Source organism: Sorex araneus, chromosome 6, assembly GCF_027595985.1.
Source record: "Sorex araneus isolate mSorAra2 chromosome 6, mSorAra2.pri, whole genome shotgun sequence".
Taxonomy (NCBI): Eukaryota; Metazoa; Chordata; class Mammalia; order Eulipotyphla; family Soricidae; genus Sorex; species Sorex araneus.
This window is the reverse complement of record NC_073307.1, coordinates 157,981,526-158,001,230: the sequence shown is the minus strand read 5'-3', so window position 1 is coordinate 158,001,230 and position 19,705 is coordinate 157,981,526. Positions and strand designations below refer to the sequence as shown.

At 42.4% G+C, this 19,705-nt stretch overlaps 1 protein-coding gene across 1 annotated transcript; it reads right to left on the bottom strand.

Moving 5' to 3' along the window:
• Nucleotides 1-10,248: 10,248 nt before the first annotated feature.
• On the bottom strand, nt 10,249-11,187 carry LOC101553915 (olfactory receptor 10V1-like). Its single transcript, XM_004620803.2, has one exon. The coding sequence runs from the start codon at nt 11,185-11,187 to the stop codon at nt 10,249-10,251; it is 939 nt and encodes a 312-aa protein (XP_004620860.2).
• Nucleotides 11,188-19,705: the final 8,518 nt, after the last annotated feature.

The window sequence follows — 19,705 nt, the reverse complement described above, 5'->3', positions numbered from 1 at the left end:
ATCAAGACCAACTCTGTAAGAACTGGAGGTTAAACAATGGCCTAAACACACCAACCAGAAGACCCAAGTGATGGGATGGATCAGAAAGCTGAACACTCTACTGACTATATGAGGCACATTTGAACAATCAGGCCAAACACTGGCTCAAAGTCAAATGCTGAAAAATGGTATTTCAAGCAAACAATCTTCTTAAAAAGACTGGAGGGGCTGGAGCAATAGCACAGCAGGGAGGGCATTTGCCTTGCACACGGCCGACCTGGGTTTGATTCCCAGCATCCCACATGGTCCCCTGAGCACCGCTGAGGAGTGATTCCATATATATATCACAAAGAACTTACACTCCTAAACATCTTTTCACCTAAGGATGGTTCATCAAAATACTTAAAACAACTGCAAACAGAGCTGAAGGGAAATACTAATAGCAACACAATAGTAGTAAGAGACTTTAGCACCTCTTTATCACCTCTGGGTAGATCAACTTAACTAAAACTCAACAAGGAAGAAATAGAAGAGATGGGTTTAGCAGACATATACAGAGCACAACACCTCCAAAAATTTAGAGACACATTCTTTTCCAGGGCACATGGGACAAGATAAACCACATTTGGATCACAAAACATACCTCCATAAAATCAAGAAGATACAAATTGCATCAGAAATCCTCTCAGATCACGGTGCAATGACAATGGAAGCTAATCACCTACAGAAACAAGGAATTAATTCAAACCCTGGGAAATTAACCACTCACTACTGAACAACCAGCACGTAACAGAGAAAGTCAGATAGAAATCAGAATATTTCTGAAAACAGGAGTAACAGGACGGGGGTTGGGAGCTGGAAGCTAAGGGAAATAAGTAGGTGTGAGGCTGGGAGGCAGGATTGGGGTTTCATGCAGTTGGCTCTCCGGACCCTTCAGAGAAGTGAAAGCAATTCAGCATTGCAGACAGAGTTGGCTGCGAACAGTGTAACTGTGGGAGATCGTCGCCCTGGAAGAGTCCCTCTCTCTAAGTCTATAAAGCATCAACAGTGCCCGCTGGGCAGCCAACTGGATGAAAGGGTTCTAATCACAGAGCAGGCTTGCAAGAAGAGTTGGCTTCTGTCATGCCTGTTTCCCACCTTCAAGCAAGGTGGCTTGAACCTTGGGAAATAGAAACAGGAAGGTTCTGGTCAGTGCTCTCTAGCCCTCTCCCTCGCCACCCCTGCCCGCTGCCCTGTCTGCCTTCGGGAGCACCAGGAGCGGCTCCAAGCCCTGAGTGGCATCCCCGCGGGCGCTGGGCTGACGGCGCCAAGATGCACTTCTCAAGGCAGGGAGGAAAAAAAAAACTCTGCTCTATCTATACGTTCACGTTGGAAGGACAGAAATATTTACTTAATTCTAGAGGACTTTGGCCTGTTCTGTGATCTCTATCAGCGCTCATGCTGACTTCATTGCCTCCCATAAAAAGATACGATCTGCTGCGGTCAGGCCGTTTGAACCCGTGGAGTCTTGCGCCTCTTGCACTTTCTTGAACCCCAGCAAGAAAGTTTCCGCTGCGCTCCAACTTTTTTCTTGACTTTTTAGCTTGTTGTATTGAATCACCATGAGATGCTATTACAAAGTTGCTCCTGTTTGGGTTTCAGTCAAAGCGTTCCAACCCCCGCTCCCACGGGTGCGCATTTCCCACCACCAATGTCCCCACGGCGCCCCCTGGTGCTCAAACATAGGAAGAGTTCCGGAGCCGCGAATCCTGTCCTTCTAGAATAAAATAGATGAGTGGAAGTAGTCAGGTGAATTTTTTTTAACTTTGTTTTTATAAACTTTTTCCCAATGATTTATGAAATTCAATATTCCAACAGAAATCCCACCAATTTAGGTGAATTTTAGGACAGGAAAATCTCCTGAGAATGATATGTGGCCGGTTTTTACATCACACTCTGTATAAAGAATCTATGATACGTATACTCACAGTGCGATTTACTCTGACGTGAGAAAAAAAATGAGGGGCTGAAGTAATAGCACAACGGGTAAGGCATTTGCCTTGCATGTGGTGGACCTAGGTTCAATTCCCAGCATCCCATATGGTCCCCTGAGCACCGCCAGGGGTAATTCCCGAGTGCAAAGCCAGGAGTAGCCCCTGTGCACCGCCAGGTGTGACCCAAAAAGCAAATATATATATATATATATATATATACATATATATTTCATGAATCACGAATCACAAAATCCTGTTAATCTCGGGTGGGTTTTATACATATATAAAAGAAAAAAAAAGGTGAAATTAGGTACCCAAGAAATGGTTCAATGAGCTGGAGCATTTCTCTAGCTTTCTCCCCACTGTGGCCCCTTTGCAACATTGTTCCCGTTTAGCGACCCCATATTCTGTGCTTGATCCCCCAGTCTTGTGCCACACCCCGCCCCAAGTACGCAATGTTCACTTGTGGCCTCCTTGGAATGTTCTGGAGCCCACATGGGAAGATATGAACCCAAGGTTGAGAAACACTGGGCTAGAATATATGCTTTGGGTTTAGAAATTCCGGGTCGAGTCCCTAGCACTGCAAAGTCCACCTTCCTCCACTCAGAGGACCCATAGACCTGAACCCTGAGCCAGGAGAAGCCTCTAGAATCACAGGGCACAGTGCCCCCCACAAAATAGAATTTTTTACTTTTTGAAAAAATTAATTTTCATAAGGTTGTTCACATTAATTGATTACATTCAATATTTCGATACCAATCCCACACTATTACACCCTTCTGCCACCATTATTCTAAATTTTCCCACCGCCACTCAATTTTGCCTGCCAGGGGCAGATATTGCACTGTAGCACTGTAGCACTGTCATCCCGTTGTCCATCAATTTGCTCGAGCAGGCACCAGTAACGTTTTATTGTGAGACTTGTTACTGTTTTTGGGATATTGAAATGCCACTGGTAGCTTGCCAGGCTCTGCCAAGCAGGCAGAATACTCTCGGTATCTTGCCAGGCTCTCTGAGAGGGATGAAGGAATCAAACCTGGGTCGGCAAAAAAAAAAAAAGAAGAATTTCAAAGTTTTGCTATTTATAAATTTGTCATTTGGGGGAGCTTGGGGGGTAGGGTACAGTTTGGGCAAAACCCGGCAATGCTCAGGGGTTTCATCTCTGTAAGGAACTTATCCATTTTGAGATTCATTTGGGATCTCTGGATGAAGGCCATTGATGCGCTGAGAAAACGCCTGGAGGTAGGTCTTGGGCAAGACAGCCAGGACCCCAAGTGGGCGGGGAGATGGGAAGGGATGGTCGGTCTCCACTGCCGCCATGTGACCTGAAATCTTAGTCCTCAAACCCGCGTACCTGGGTTTTTCTTCTGGAAGCTCATGGCCATCCAAGTTTCATCTGGAGTGGGCTGAGAGGGCACACCCACTCCACCTGAGGTGCCCCGGTGGAATTGGCTTGATATGGGGTCCTGAGAGATCTTCAGTGAGCTGCTGTCTTCCAGAGTTCACTGCTGTGTCTCTAGATCAAGGCCATTGATGTGCAGATCTTGAGATGATTATGCTAAATAACATTAGGAAGTGAAATAATTGCTAGATAGTTCATAAATACATTGAATATTAGTCACTAAAGCAAAAGGACTAAGTTAAGAACAATAAAATGGGGCAGGGAGATAGAACAATGAGTAGGGCACCAGTCTTGCATGCAGCTGACCTGGGTTGGGTCCCTGGCACCCCAGCACCCCATATGGTCTGACAAGTTCCACCCTTGTGATCCTCAAGAATGATCCTTGAGCACAGAGACAGAAGTAAGCTCTGAGCACAGCTGGGCATGGCCTTTAAGAAAGAAAGAAAGAAAGAAAGAAAGAAAGAAAGAAAGAAAGAAAGAAAGAAAGAAAGAAAGAAAGAAAGAAAGAAAGAAAGAAAGAAAGAAAGAAAGAAAGAAAGAAAGGAAGGAAGGAAGGAGGAAGGAAGGAAGGAAGGAAGGAAGGAAGGAAGGAAGGAAGGAAGGAAGGAAGGAAGGAAGGAAGGAAGGAAGGAAGGAAGGAAGGAAGGAAGGAAGGAAGGAAGGAAGGAAGGAAGGAAGGAAGGAAGGAAGGAAGGAAGGAAGGAAGGAGAGAGAGAAAGAGAGAGAGAAAGAAAGAAAGAAAGAAAGAAAGAAAGAAAGAAAGAAAGAAAGAAAGAAAGAAAGAAAGAAAGAAAGAAAGAAAGAAAGAAAGAGAGAAAGAAAGAGAGAAAGAAAGAGGAAGAGAGAGAAAGAAAGAAAGAAAGAAAGAGAGAGAAAGAGAGAAAGAAAGAGAAAGAGAGAGAAAGAAAGAAAGAAAGAAAGAAAGAAAGAAAGAAAGAAAGAAAGAAAGAAAGAAAGAAAGAAAGAAAGAAAGAAAGAAAGAAAGAAAGAAAGAAGAACAAACTAATTTCTGAAAATGGAACATTTAGAACCTCCTGGTAAAATATCTGTGCTTTAAAAAACAAAATAAATCCAAAGTTCTCATATAGCTGTAAAATGAAGATACACAACTATTTTGTTTATAAGTCTGTTACCATACCTCATGCTGATTCATGTAAAAAGAAAAAAAGAAAAAGGAAAAGAAAAAAACATGTTGTTTAAATGACCATGTTACCTAAAACTACAAACCAATCAATATAATCCCAATTAAGATCCCAGTGGCAAGCTTCACAGACATCCTAAAATTTATGTTTATTTATGGTGACAAAAGAACTTCAATGGCCAACTGACACTGAGAAAAAGTACAAAACAATACTCGCTGACTTCAAACTGGGCTGCAAAGTTATAGTAATTAAAGCAGCCTGGCATAGGAATAAAAATAAACACACATATCAGTGAAACAGAACTCATGGCTAAAAACCCCTACACATCATGGACAACTGCGTTTTTTTTTTTTTTTAGGAAAAAAACATCTTATGGTTACCCAGGGCTGAGATCTTCAAGCTTGCTCAGATAGGGACTAGGCCTCTTCTGCCCAGATTCCCCATTTTCCAGTAGCTAGCCGGTTACAGCCAGAAACTGCCCCCAGAGTCGTGTAATCCCATCAATGGCCAACACTCAGAGACTATAAAACCAAGCTCCGGGAAGAGAGAGACGCAGAGTCTCTTGCCCTGACTGTCTTCATTGGTGCCCCTCGGAGGGGGTGGGTTGAGTTTTTCTCCCCGCCCTAGCAGAGCCCCAGCAACCAAAGACCTCCAGAACCCAGTTACATTTTATAGCCTAGTTCTCCCTCTTGGAGAACCTGGCAAGCTACAGAGTTTTCCTGCCTGCACTAGTCTTGCTGCCTAGGAGAGCCTGGCAAGCTCCCCGTAGTGTACTCATGTGCCAAATACAGTAACAATGATGGGTCTCATTCTCCTGACCCTGTAAGAGCCTCTAATGCGGCACCATTGGGAAGAAGGAGTAAATGGAGACTCCTAAAATCTCAGGGTTAGGACGAATGGAGACGTTACTGGGTCCACTCGAGCAAATCGAGGATCAATGGGATGATAGTGATAGTGATAGTGATGATTATCATAAGGACTTATTATTTTACATACCAAAAAACCAAAATTAAACTTCATTTTCTTTCACTTTTTTAGGGGGTGTCACACCCGGCTATGCGCAGGTGTTACTTCTGACAGTGCTCGGGGGACCATATGGGATGCTGGGAATTGAACCCGGGCTGGCTGCATCCAAGGCAAACGCACTACCCGCTGTACTATAGCTCCAGCCTCATCTTTCATTTTTTTAACGACCATATTGCAGTAGCATAGCTTATAATAATATTAAATGAATGTTTTTACAGTAGCAATACTGCTACACCACTTCCTCCAGATCCCTGCACTATTATTATCCCACAGTCCCATGCACACCCCCACCCCCGGCATCCCCCCATGACCACCACCACAGCCTCCTCAGTTCCGAGTTCTATTAACCATGTTTTAGAATGTGTTTCCACTGGGGATTGTATAATCCCATTGCTTATGTTTTTTTTTTTACTTCACAAATGAGCAAAACCATCTGTATTTGACTGTATCTTCACAGCACTTAGCATGACAACCTCTAATTCCATCCCAGTTGCAGCAAATTGCAACATTTCATCTCTTCTCATAGCTGACTTTGAGTATCCCCTTTGAGGGGATACTCAAAGTCAGCTATGAGATGATGGTATATACCACAATTTCTTTATCCACTCATCTGATGTTTAAGAGACACTGAGATCTCTTAAAGCACATGGTATGTTCCTTATTGCTCACGTGGAGTCTCGCTGGCTGTCAACTATTTTGGTAATTTTGCCCTCCCTACTTATCCTCCATTCCTTCACCCCCAGCAACATTTAGAAGGACTCTATTGGGGGATTGGGAAAACTCCATCTCTCTCTCTCTCTGTCTCACACACACACACACACACACACACACACACACACACACACATACACACCCCTTCATCTCCCTCAGGAAAAAAAAATAATATCCGTCCTGAATCTCTTAGTCTTAACACTTAAAACTAACACAGTTGCAACACATGGATCTACAAAGCTAAACTCTGTGCCATTGAATCCAGTGTTTATGAAGATATTTCATATAACCTTGTTCAGATGCTTTCCTGACAGTAATTTTAGCATAACTATATTCATGAGTTGACAAGATAAATCATTTATACCAGTAATATTATCTTAAATTTTAACATAAATTCTCAACTCCTGGCATCCTAGAGCATAAAATATTACACTCTGTAGAGCCTGGAAATGGAAGAAGGAAGAATTTTTGGAGAAGTCACATACACAGAAGTCAACTGTCACTTCTGAAGCTGTAGAAGACATGCTTGTCTCTTACAGAACCTTTAAGATACCTGTCAAGAGTGACAGAAAAAAAATGCAGTGGAGTGCAGGTAAAAGGCAATTGAATAATTATGCCTTTAAACTGTGAGTATTAAGAAACAATATGTCTAAGAGTGTGAGTAACCTGCCATGGAGATATTTGAATAATCATGCTGAATCTTTCTTTTCCTCTCAGATCTCACAATCACTCAGAGGGATATCTACTATTTTCTCCATCTAAATATGAATTACACCAAATGTAATGAACTGGAGTGATAACACAGCGGGTAGGGCATTTACTTAGCACGCAGCCAACCTGGGTTCAATTTTTCTGTCCCTCTCTGAGAGGGACTCAAGCTACTGAGAGTATCCCGCCTGCATGGCAGAGAGCCTGGCAAGATACCCATGGGGTATTCAATATGCCAAAAACAGTAACAACAGGTCTCACAATGGAGACATTACTGGTGCCCGCTCAAGCAAATCAATGAACAATGGGAAGACATTGCTAAATATGAATTAATTACTGTATCACTGTCATCCCATTGCTCATCAATTTGCTCGAGTTAGGTCTACCCACTGTCCTATCACTCCAGCCCTATGCAAAGATTTTAAACAGATCGAATCTCACTTCTACTTTAAATAACTGTGTAAGACTCAGTTTCTGTTTCTTTATCCGTAGGAAGAAATGATGAGAGCTTCTCATATGGTTTCCCTCAAGATAATTAATTGATCTATGATCATTGTTAATACTCTTATTTAATTGTTCAAAAAGAATCTTCCTAATCAAAACCATATCATCTGTTCTCTCAAAGACTATAGATCACTGAAAAGTTACTGCGATATTTTAATCACTAATAAAATGACTCTTGGTATTCACCACCCTCCAAAGCATGTTTGGCAAGTTGTTTCAATAGGACAAACTATTATGAGATTGTCAAGGGAATAAAAGTTTGGTGGTGATGGTTCAGAACACAGCATAATGTCTTCCTCTCTTAAGAGTCAAAAGAACAAAATTATATACTATGGGAACTAAGTAAACCTGCAGTAAACCACTGGCATTAGTTGACCAATACAGTATTCTTCACATGGTTTCAACATTTAAAGCTTTATTTCTCCAAACACCTATTATTCTACAAGACTGGTATTCAATATATAACACTGAACCAGTATATTATCTCTGTAGACTACAGGAAAGCAGCAATTCTTTATAAAGCTCAACAATATCATATTGGATTATGCTTCAAATGGAATCTTTCCTCTAATATGATTCTGGATGGCTTCTGTCTGTAGGCCTGTGGTATATTTTTAGAAAAAAAAAAGTTAATTTTTGAGCATGCCTTTGGTGCTGTCAAAGAGATCGAGATACCAAGAGCTTTTTCCCAAACTTGGTCTCTTGAGTCTGCTCTGCTTTAGAAGGGTCCTTCCTGTTCCTTTTGGCATACCAATAAGTTTTGCCCCATCATTCTTGCCCTCAATTGCCTTCACTGCTCCTCCTTTGAGACTCATGGCACCGGACTACTTGGCCCTCTTAGTACAGCAATGTTTGATGTTCTTAAATCCCACTAGACTTTTAACTTCCTTCAAGGCCAAATGTAACACTTCTTAATTTCCATTTTCTTCTCCTACCAGAGTTTGGTAAATAGTACAGTTCAAATATAGTGGTTTGAATGTTGTTGAATAAAATTAATTACTCAACAATCTATAGCAGCAGAAAAAATTAGTTTTCTCTATCCTCCAAAAAGGTAACAAGTGATTAAAATGGGTTCATTGGCTGGAGTTGGAGCGATAGCACAGAGGGTAGGGCATTTGTCTTGCATGCAGCCAACCTGGTTTCAAATCCCAGGATTCCTGAGTGCAGAGCCAGGAGTAACCCCTGTGCATCATCGGGTGTGACCCGAAAAGCAAAAAAAAAAAAAAAAAAAGATGGATTCCTTGGCCTTGAGATTCATAAAAGTGATGAATCTCCAACATACATTCATACTAATGAGTTCTTTCCTCTCCTCACTCTGACCAGTCATTGTTGGTCTTCATAGAATTAGCTTTGATTTACAAGAATACTTTTAAATGATCATGATCTGCCTCCTCCACAGAGAGACTCAATAGCAAAGGAATCTTCTATATTATGAATATTTATCTAGAGAATATGAACATTCAGGATTCAATAACATAATACCACAGTCAAGGTGGTTTGCAAAAAAAAATCAGAAATGTATTTTTCACTGATCTAGGGGCTAAAAGACTGAGATCAAGAGGTCCAGCCTCGTTGGGTGACCCTTCTCTCAGGGCAAAGACTTCTGCTATAGCTTCACAGGACAAAAGTCAAGGGAACTCAGAGGAGTCTCTTTCATCGGTTTAACTAATACCCGACATTATGGCTCTAAGCTTCTGACATAAGTAACTCCCAAAGACTAGGTCTTCTAATACCGACACAATTAATTATTATTGTAACATATAAAATTGGAACAGGATGACACAATCTTCAGATCTTAGCAACTGAAAATGGACAGTAATGGATATGAAATATGGTGGTATGTATTGCATGTGTGCATCCTACCTGAGAAACAATGAGAAGATGAAAACAATGAGTATGGGAAAGAGAAATAACAGAAATGAAAATAGCCATTACAGATATACTGAGACAGAGATTGAGAGGGAATCAAATTAACTACAAGTTTAAAGCAAGAAAAAGAAACCATCAAAACTTCTGAATCTAGAAAGAGAAATAAAGAGAGAGAAGAGAGGTGCCTGCAATATAGGCAGGCTTGGGATTGAGGGTGGCTTGAAGGGGTGGGAGAAAAATGGGACACTGGTGCTGAGAAATTACACGAGTGGATAGATGGGTGTTGGAACAATCGACGACTGAAATGCAATCATGAACAATTTTGTAATACTCTCAGGTGATTCCATTTTAAAAAGTAAAGAGAAAGTATGACCAAATAAATTTTTAAAAGCATCTCACTGATAAAAAAAAAAAACTTCTGAACTTTTCCCATCACCTTTCAGTGGAAGAGAATTTCAGATACAAATAAATATGATACAAATTCATGAAAAAGTGGTTCAGTGATCCTAATTGTATATGCATTTTAGGTTCTTCTCTGATTAGACGTGCACTTTGAGTTTTAGCAGACCCTGAAAATATATCTGGAGATTGGCAAGTAGGCAATTTTCCATATATGATGGTGAAGACTGTACAGTGATGTTCAGCTGAATATCCTTTGAAGACTCAAAATGTTTTGGCAGAACATATTTTGTGGTCCATAAACTTGCTGAATTTCGCTTTGTGGGCATTTTAATTATTATTGGAGAAATGAGGATGCCGAGGTCAAGAAGAGAAAAATGGATTTTCAAAATTAATGGAGTAGTAACAAACTAAAACCATAACCATTAATCCCATGTCATCTTTCACAGAGGAGATGGATTTGCCCTGTGATTTGCTCTGTGAAAGTTATTCACCCAATTATGTAGTAGAAGAATATCCAGGGTATTTATTGTGTTTAGGTCGAAAACAATCTCTTAATTTCTTTCTTCAGAGCATCCTTAAGTTCTTTGTTCCTCATGCTGTAGATCAAGGGGTTTAACATAGGAGTGATGAAGGTATAAACCACAGACACTACCTGGCTCCTCTCAGGAGAGTAGCTGGAGCTGGGGCACAGGTATATTAGGCTGGTGCAACCATACTGCAGAAGAACCACAGTAATGTGGGAAGAGCAGGTGGAGAAGGCCTTGTGTCTCCCCTCTGCTGAGTTGATCTTCAGGATGGCAGCCACAATGAAGACGTAGGAGAGAGCGATGAGCAGGAAGGGGATAGTGAGGACAATGATACAGGCAACAAACAGAGTGGCTTCATGGACTCGGGTGTCTGCACAGGCCATTCTCATGACAGGGAGGACATCACAGTAGAACATACTGATTTCTTGACTGCTACAGAAAGGGAGTTGGAAGATAAGCACAGTCAGCTGGATGGCCAAGAAGAAACCGAGAACCAGAGTTCCTAGGGACAGTTGAACACAGAGTCGCCGGTTCATCATGAGAGTGTAACGCAAAGGGTGGCAGATGGCCACAAACCTGTCATAGGCCATGACAGCCAGCAGGATGCAGTCAGTGCTGCCCAAGAACATGAAGAAGAACATCTGGGTGCCACAGCCAGCCAGCGAGATGAGGGTTCGTTCTGTGGACCACACGCTGGCCAGCGTCAGAGGGGCAATGGTGGAAGAGTAGCAGATTTCCACCGCTGCCAGGTTGCCCAGAAAAAAGTACATGGGGGTGTGGAGAGAGCGGTTGATCCAGATGATGAGAGTGATGGAGAAGTTACCACTCATGCTGACCAGGTACATGAGCAGGAAGGTCACAAAAATCAGCATCTGCACCTCGGGGAGTTTGGAGAAGGGGCGGAAATGGAAGAGAATCATCCCTGTTTGGTTTGCTTTCTCCATGGACTCAATGTGTGGGGTCTGCTAATGACACAAATGCTGGCCCCTGGGGATAGATAAATGTCAGGACACAGAGCCCCACTCTGTGGTCCAGGCAGCTCCTGACTCAGCCTTCCTTTGTCATCTCTTCTCTCACCAATGTGACCTCCAGTCTAAATCAGAAGCTGACTTCTCCAATGGTGTGTTTCCGTGATCCAGAGTGCTTAGTAGTTTACTACTAACACAATTTTTCAATTCTGGTAAAAAAAATATACACATTAAAAATATTTATCATTTGGGTCAGAGCAATAGTACAGTGGGTAGTGTATTTGCCTGAACAATTATGAAGAACTGACACTATGTAACACTCTCCAGATTCTGGGGGTCAAAGTAGTAGGACAGCAGGTATGCCCTGTGCCTTGCCCGTGGCTGACCAGGATTCAACCCCCAGCATGCCAGGAATGATACGTAAGCACAGAGCCAGGAGTAAGCCCTGAGCACCACTCAGTGTGGACTCCCCCCAAAAAAAAACTTGTCCGGCTCTAATACTTGTCATTCGTCAAGTGGTTGACCTTGAGAACTTGTTGACACTTTCTACTTCAAGTTTTTTTATATTTAATAACAAAAAAACATAATCCTTAATATATGGGTGAGAAGAAAATGAGTCTGAACCTCAAAAAGTGACCTGTATACATTGATTATAATCATCAATAAGCATCTTCCATCTTTTCAAGAGCACTTTGATATTACTAATGTCCCAAATAAGTCTCATTTGACCTGTATTTCTTGTTTCACTCAACCAAGATTTATGGTCCACCTCTTGAAGCGTTGACCTTATCACCATGATGATATTTTCTATAATACGTAGCATTTCTGTCCAAGCAAAACATAACTGAAAATCATCACACAGCCTGCTGACTGGTGATACAACAGCGATAACAGAAAGAGAATGGCCTTGTCAAGCCTTGTTATGTCCCCAATCTTTTGCATCAACTCTTTCCTGGTTCCAGCCAAAACTAATTACCCTAGTTTCCCTTGTGAAGAGTAACAAAAAAAGAGAGGATGTTTATTATATACATGTATACCACCATATATACATATATGCCACCACCACCATCAACTCTTTGTCTCAACGATCGTCCTATGATCACTTTCAAAGTAATCAGTCTTCCAAACTTCCAGGTTTGGTTGGGCTCTGGTAACACTCCTCCCTTACTGTAGATCCCAGAGTGAAAACAGCTTCCCAGTATTGCTCACCAATGGCATATCTCATCATCACTATCACTGTATCACTGTCATCCTGTTGTTCATCAATTTGCTCAAGCAGGTGCGAGTAATGTCTCCATTCGTCCTAGCCCTGAGATTTTAGCAACCTCTCTTTACTCATCCTTCCCAACAGTGCCGCATTGGAGGCTTTTTCAGGTTCAGAGGAATGAGACCCATCATTGTTACTATTTCTGGCATATCAAATAAGCCATGGGGAGCTTGCCAAGACCTGCCATGCAGGCAGGATACTCTTGGTAGCTTGCCTGGTTCTCTGAGAGGGAGAACTAGACAATAAGAGGTCACACTGCTGCGAATGTGGCCGAGCGTTTCCAGAAGCTTGGTTTTATAGTCTCTGGGTCTTGGCCGTTGATGGGACTGCACGAGCTGTTTTTGGGTATGGCTGCCAAGCTACTGGAAGATGGGGGATCTCGGTGTAGGAGGCCCAGTCCTAATCTGAGCAGGCTTAGAGATCTCAGCCCTGAGTCTGGCAACCAGCGTTCCTCTGCCAGTTACTTCATGCATGAGGCTTGTCAGAGCATGTGGAGAGTAGCCTTGAGCATGGCTGTGGCTCGGTTCCGGAGCTCTTCGGCTGCTGGGGCTATTTTTCTCAGGGCAGGGAGGGAAACTCAAACCGCCCCCCTCCAAGGGGCCCTGGTGAAGACAGCCAGGTGCAGGGGCAGAAGACTCTGCTGCCATCACTATAGGTCCATTATATTATCCTCACCTCTCAGAATGACTTCAAATGCCAAGCCCTGTCCAAAATGAATATCAGAGGGGGAAAAAATCTAAATTGAGACTGTTGAATGCACAATGAAAAATATTCTTGTAATTTAATTAATTTTAGTCTTTTTATCCATTTTCCTGTGTTTTTTAATTAAAGCAATATTGGTTAACAGTAGTATGTAAGTTTCAGATATATGTGATTCTCAACTCAGGATTTATATATATTAAACCAATTTTTCCCACTGCCTACAAACAGTAGGAATCAATTTCAGACCAAGTTATATGGTATTTTAAACAATGTATTGTACTATATGTATTAATATACACATCATCCTCCACAGACACAAAAGCTGTTATGTGGCCTTGATTCTAGTGGAATACTATATAGCTGTTAGGAAAGATGAAGTCATAAAATTTACTTCTAAGTGGATGGTTATGAAGAGTATCATGCTAAGTGAAATGAGACTTAAAGATTGGGACAGACACAGAATGAGGGCACTCATTTGTGGAATTAAAAATAACATAATATGAGACTGACACCCAAAGACAGTAGACACAAAGGCCAGAAATATTGCTCCATAGTTGGAAGCCTGCCCATGAACTGGGGGAGAAGGCAGCTGGAATAGAGAAGGGATCACTAAGACAATGACAGTTGGAGGGTGTAGGATAACACTGGGTTCGTCCTTTCAGCCTTGCCGCAAGAAACTTAGTTTACCTTAAAGCAATGTCCTTTCTGTATGGACACAGGAAGGCAGTTAATATTATGCTTTGTAACTTGGGAGCTGATTTACTCCAATAATATTTACTCCTGGGCATCTGCCTTCTCGACTCAGTTGCCCTTAGTTCCTAGCACCCCAAAACAGGGTCCCAACGAACGACGGAATGGACCCGGGGCAAGCTGTGAGCTACCCTGGCATTGAAATGGGCCAGGCCAAAGCACCACAAGACTCAACTATAAGTTGAGAGCATGGTCATAGACAAATGCTGTCATGATCCAAAAGTAACGACAAGACTAGGACCCTGATGGGGTTAGCAAGACTAACCTGGCCTGAGGACTGTGGTCTGGAATATGTAGTGAATGTCCTCAGGAAGAACCAAACTTTTAAGTCTGATCTATTTCTTACTGTGCTTATACAGAATGACATTGCTAGAAATATTAGAAGTAAATTTACTATAACTATTTAAGTGGGTTACTAGCTGGGGAAGTAAGAAAGCGACAAACCCTGACACACCCTTGTTTGGATCCCACCCTTGAGCGGATCTCCTAGTAATTGGAGTAATCTCCTTAGATAAGATTTTGTTAATCTCATGGAGAAATGGTCTTACCCCTCTCTGTTGATTTAATGTTCAACCCACCTTTGTGTCACCACCCTATGTAATTGCTATATAAACTAAGACTGTAAGGGGAGAAAGAGAGAGGCAAGACAGAAGCAGCAGAGAAGACACAGAGGAGAGAAAACACAGAAGCCTTGGAGAAGTGGCAGAGGTAAGATAGAAAACACAGGAGAAGACACAGAAGCAAGAGGGAAGACACAGAAGCAGAGACAGAGAGAGGTCGGAAGAGACCAGAGGAGAGATTATAGAGACAGAGACAGAGATAGAAAGACAGACAAAAGAGAGCACAGCGGCACACACAGAGACAGAGCACAAGGAGGAGCCATCTCGATCCAGTCCACACACAGTGGTTTGATAGCACTGAGAGCGAGCAGCAAGAGAGAGAGAGCACAGCACAGCAGGGAGGGCATTTGCCTTGCACACGGCTAACCCAGGTTCGAATCCCAGCATCCCATATGGACCCTGAGCACCGCCAGGAGTAATTCCTGAGTGCAGAGCCAGGAGTAACCCCTGTGCATTGCCAGGTGTGACCCAAAAATTAAGAAAAAAAAGAGAAAGAGAGAGCACCGCCCCGAGAGCCCTCAAACAACACAACACACATCACATCACCCACTGCCCCGTGCTTTTAGGAAGCTGAATTTGCATAACACATTGCTAGTCATACAACCATTAAGTTCCAGAACCAGGATTAATATCTAGGTATGAACAAAAAATTAATATTTGCAAGAGGTGCAGTTCCAGATATTCTAAATTGAGTACGACTTTATGCTGAAGCTAAAGTAAAGACTTATATCCCTGACTTGGTCTGAGTTTTGTTTGTGGTACCTACTTTTCATCCCTCCCTCCCTCCCAAATTCACTCACTCTTCATTCCTTGCTTCCTTTCCACACTCCTTTCAATCTTCCTTCCTTTCTTACTAACAGCCTTAACTTTTCTCTTTTCTTTTTTTGAGGGGGAGGAAGAAGAGTTTGGGCCATATCCAGCAGCATTGGAGTGCAATTACATGCATTATTGCTCCAGCCTGAGCAGAGCCCCGGTAGCTGAAGACTTCGGGAACCCAGCCATACCGTGCTCAAGGCCACTCTCCACACTTTTGGATGAGCCTCACACATGAAGGAACCAGCAGAGGAACCCAGGTGTGTGGGACCCGGGACTGAGATCTCCAAGCCTGCTCAGATTGGGACTGGGCCTCCTCCACCCAGATCCCATTTTCCAGTAGCTTGGCAGCCACACCAACAAACAGCCCCATGTAATCCTATCAACAACCAAGGTCCAGAGACTATAAAACAATGCTCCCAGAAGTGCAGGGCCGCATGCATGGCTGCAGGAACTCTTGTAGCCTAGTTCTACCTCTCAGACAATCTGGCAAGGTACCGAGAGCATCCTGTCTGCACGGCAGAGCCTAGCAAGCTCTCTGTGGCATATTTGATATGCCAAAAATAGTAACAATGATGGGTCTCATTCCCCTTACACTGAAAGAGCCTCCAATGTGGCACCGCTGGGAAGAATGAGTAAAGAGAAGCTGCTGAAATCTCAGGGCTAGGACGAATGGAGATGTTACTGGCACCCGCTTGAGAAAATCGATGATCAATGGGATGACAGTGATACAATGATACAGTGATTGTTTGGATAATCAAACCTGGACCCTAAGTGTGAGTTCAAAATGTGGCTGAGTGAGACACGTGCATTTGGTGGCCAAGAACCGCATCCCAGGCCTCCCCAACAGAGGAACAAAGAGACAGGGACCACAGACTAATGGTCAAAATGGCCTTTTAATGCAGAGCTGTTAGCATACTTACAGAATATGCTAACTGAGGGGGTTTGAGGTATAGGACTACATGTAGATGTGATGGATCATTTACAGAGGTAAAACATTTCAGCGGAAGTAATCCTCTTGGGAGGATTAACTCAAGACACTCTCTCCTGGGAATATCTAGATTGCTTTTCTTCCTTTGCTACTAGTAAATATTAAACAATTAAGTTTATTTATTTTTAATACTTGCTGTTTTTTAGATAAACACTTGAAGAGATATAGATTCCAAAACTTAGTTTTCTGGGCTCTGAGAGCAAGCAAGACTTCTTCTGCAAATCCAGACTAAGTCCTCAGGGCAGGTTCAGTTTTCTTTCCCCCAAGGGGTCCTGTCTCTTAAGTCATAATGGCTTTCATCAAGACCATGCTTTTATGTTTTCTAGACTGTTCTATTTTAATGCCAGGGTAGCTTTGCCTCTCATCCTGGGTCGATCCAAAGCCCCCCCCCCCCTTTATTGGGTGACAGGAACTATGGCAACTGAAGCCAGAGTCAAGTAATCATGACAAATGCCCAGGAGTAGATATAATTCATAGTCAATCAATTCCCAAATACTAGGTGTAATGATAAGAGGAGTTTTTAAATGTTACAGCACTGAATAACTACTGTTTAATGGTCATTCTGTATTTAAGCAAAGAACATTGCTCTATAGTAAAATGTGAAAAGTTTATAGGAGAAATAGAAAAGCAAGTAATTCACTACAAATAGTCCAGCCCACTTCGCCGCGCCCGCAGCTCCAGTATGACTGAGGAGGACAAGGGAGCTGCTTTGGACACCAGCAGCCCACCAGCAACCTGCAGTATGTGATTTGAGTGTTTCCGCCAGGCCCCCCGTGCAGGGGCCCGGCGTTTCTCTCTCTTTTTTTTTTGAATCTCTCTCTCTCTCCCTCAACCTCTCCTGGGCACAGCACAGCCTCCACCCCACTTCTCTGAGCGCAAAATGGAGAGACGCACCCAAATGCGCGGCGCGGCTGGCGGGAGATCGAGGGCGGGGAAGTACCGGTCTCCGCCCACCTCGGACACTTGAAAAGAGAGTGCAGCCACGTGGGCTTTCCCACTTCGCCGCGCCCGCAGCTCCAGTATGACTGAGGAGGACAAGGGAGCTTTCCCACTTCCGCCCTGCGGGGGCCCGGTATTTCTCTAGGTTTTCCCATCTTATGAGCACCATAAAAGGGTAAAAGATTGTAGTGATAGAATTTCAGGCAGACTTTTCCCTGGACTTTATACAGAAACCCAAAACCACGCGGCTTGAAACCCCAGCAACAATAGCGAGTTATGTGTTGAACCATAGAATGTAACCAAGATAAAGCTTAAACTAAGTGAAACTTATCAATTACAAGGGCGGGATGGGGGGGGGCGCGAGGTATACTGGGGTGTTTGGTGATGGAATAGGGGCACTGGTGAAGGGAAGGGTGTTTGAGTATTGTATAATTGACATAATCCTGAGAACTATGTAACCCTCCACACGGCGATTCAATAAAATTTAATTAAAAAAAATACTAAGTCTAGAGTCACCAGGTTTGACTTAGTAATTAATACAAAGAAAAGGTTGAAGATAAACTTGAGAGGCTAGGGGTGCTCGTAAGAGCACTGTAAGCTTCTCTGGGGGAATGAAAAGGGGAAATTCCTGATGAAGCCTAAGACACTTAGGGTTAATATCCAACACTTAAGCATGCAAAGCCTAAGTTTCAGTCCTTTAGCTTTAGTTGTACCTCCCTGCCATCCACACCTTCTTTCTTTCCCTCCTCTCCATCTTCTCTCCTTTTTGCTCTCAACTCTTCTTAAAGTCAGTCTTCATGATTTGGGTCATGATTCTAGTCCATTGAGACCTCACAGAGAATTATAGTCCTTTGCACCAACAATCTCCCCCTTATCTCTACAAATACAAAGAACAAATCTCCCAAATATACATGATCATTAGATTATAGCTCAAGAAAGTAATATCTCTTGGCGCTGGAGTGATAGCACAGCGGGTAGGGCATTTGCCTTGCATGCGGCCAACCCAAGTTCGATTCCCAGCATTCTTTATGGTCCCCGAGCACCACCAGGAGTTATTCCTGAGCGCATGAGCCAAGAGTAATTCTGTGCATTGCTGGGTGTGACCCAAAAATCAAGAAAGGGAAGAAAGAAAGGAAAGAAAGAAAGAAAGAAAGAAAGAAAGAAAGAAAGAAAGAAAGAAAGAAAGAAAGAAAGAAAGAAAGAAAGAAAGAAAGAAAGAAAGAAAGAAAGAAAGAAAGAAAGAAGGAAAGAAAGAAGGAAAGAAAGAAGAAGAAAGAAAGAAAGAAAGAAAGAAAGAAAGAAAGAAAGAAAGAAAGAAAGAAAGAAAGAAAGAAAGAAAGAAAGAAAGAAAGAAAGAAAGAAAGAAAGAAAGAAAGAAGGAAAGAAAGAAGGAAAGAAGACAGATCTCTTTAGCACACTACCCTCAATAACCCTCAAATTTTTCTTTGGAAAATCATTAATTTTTTTAAAGATATTAAAATACAATGTTAAGTTTAGAACTTATGTTGATTTGTTAAAAACTACAGTGAATTCCATTGAGCAAAAAATCACATTGCTAATATCAAAGATTTTTAACATTCCTTAATATCCACATAAGTTCTTAAGAGATTTCCCAAACCTTTTATCAGACGTGGAGAGATAGCACAGCGGTAGGGCGTTTGCCTTGCACGTGGCTGGCCCCGGGTTCGGTTCCTCTGCCCCCCTCGGAGAGCGCAGCAAGCTACCAAGAGTATCCCGCCCGCACAGCAGAGCCTGGCAAGCTGCTGAGGCATATTCGATATGGCAAAAACAGTAACAAGTCTCACAATGGAGACATTACTAGTGCCCGCTCGAGCAAATCGATGAACAACAGGATGACAGTGGTACAGTGACAGATACATGTCACTCTTGTAATGAAAAGATGCATGTCATAGTTTATTATGGAAGCAACACAATTTGTCTTCCCTTTTACATTTTCTCAATGTAAAAATGTAAAAGGGAAAAATGAACTTTCAATTACTTATCTTTTCTCAGCCCCAATATCTTCCTACCTCTAATACTTCACAACTTGCTTTTGACTCATTGCAGTGAGGTTGGTTTTCCTATAGAATGACACTCTATACTTAGGAAGAGTCAAAGCACTAGACATATTATATAAATAAAAACTTACTATTGCCTTTGTTTCTTCATCCAAAACATTGAGAAGTACATAAGGAATATTCCCACTCTCTACCTGCAGTTTTCTTCTCCTTTGGGGTTTTCTCAATGGGATAAACATGACAAAACTGATTTTTAGCTGCTGTTCCTCTGTAAATGAAGGTTTTCTTCTATTGTCCTGTTTTATTCTGTCCTTGCTGCTGCACATATTCTTGCTACTTGAAGATGAGATTTTTAAAAACCTCCAAACTGTGTAGGGGAGAAGGCAGATGGAAT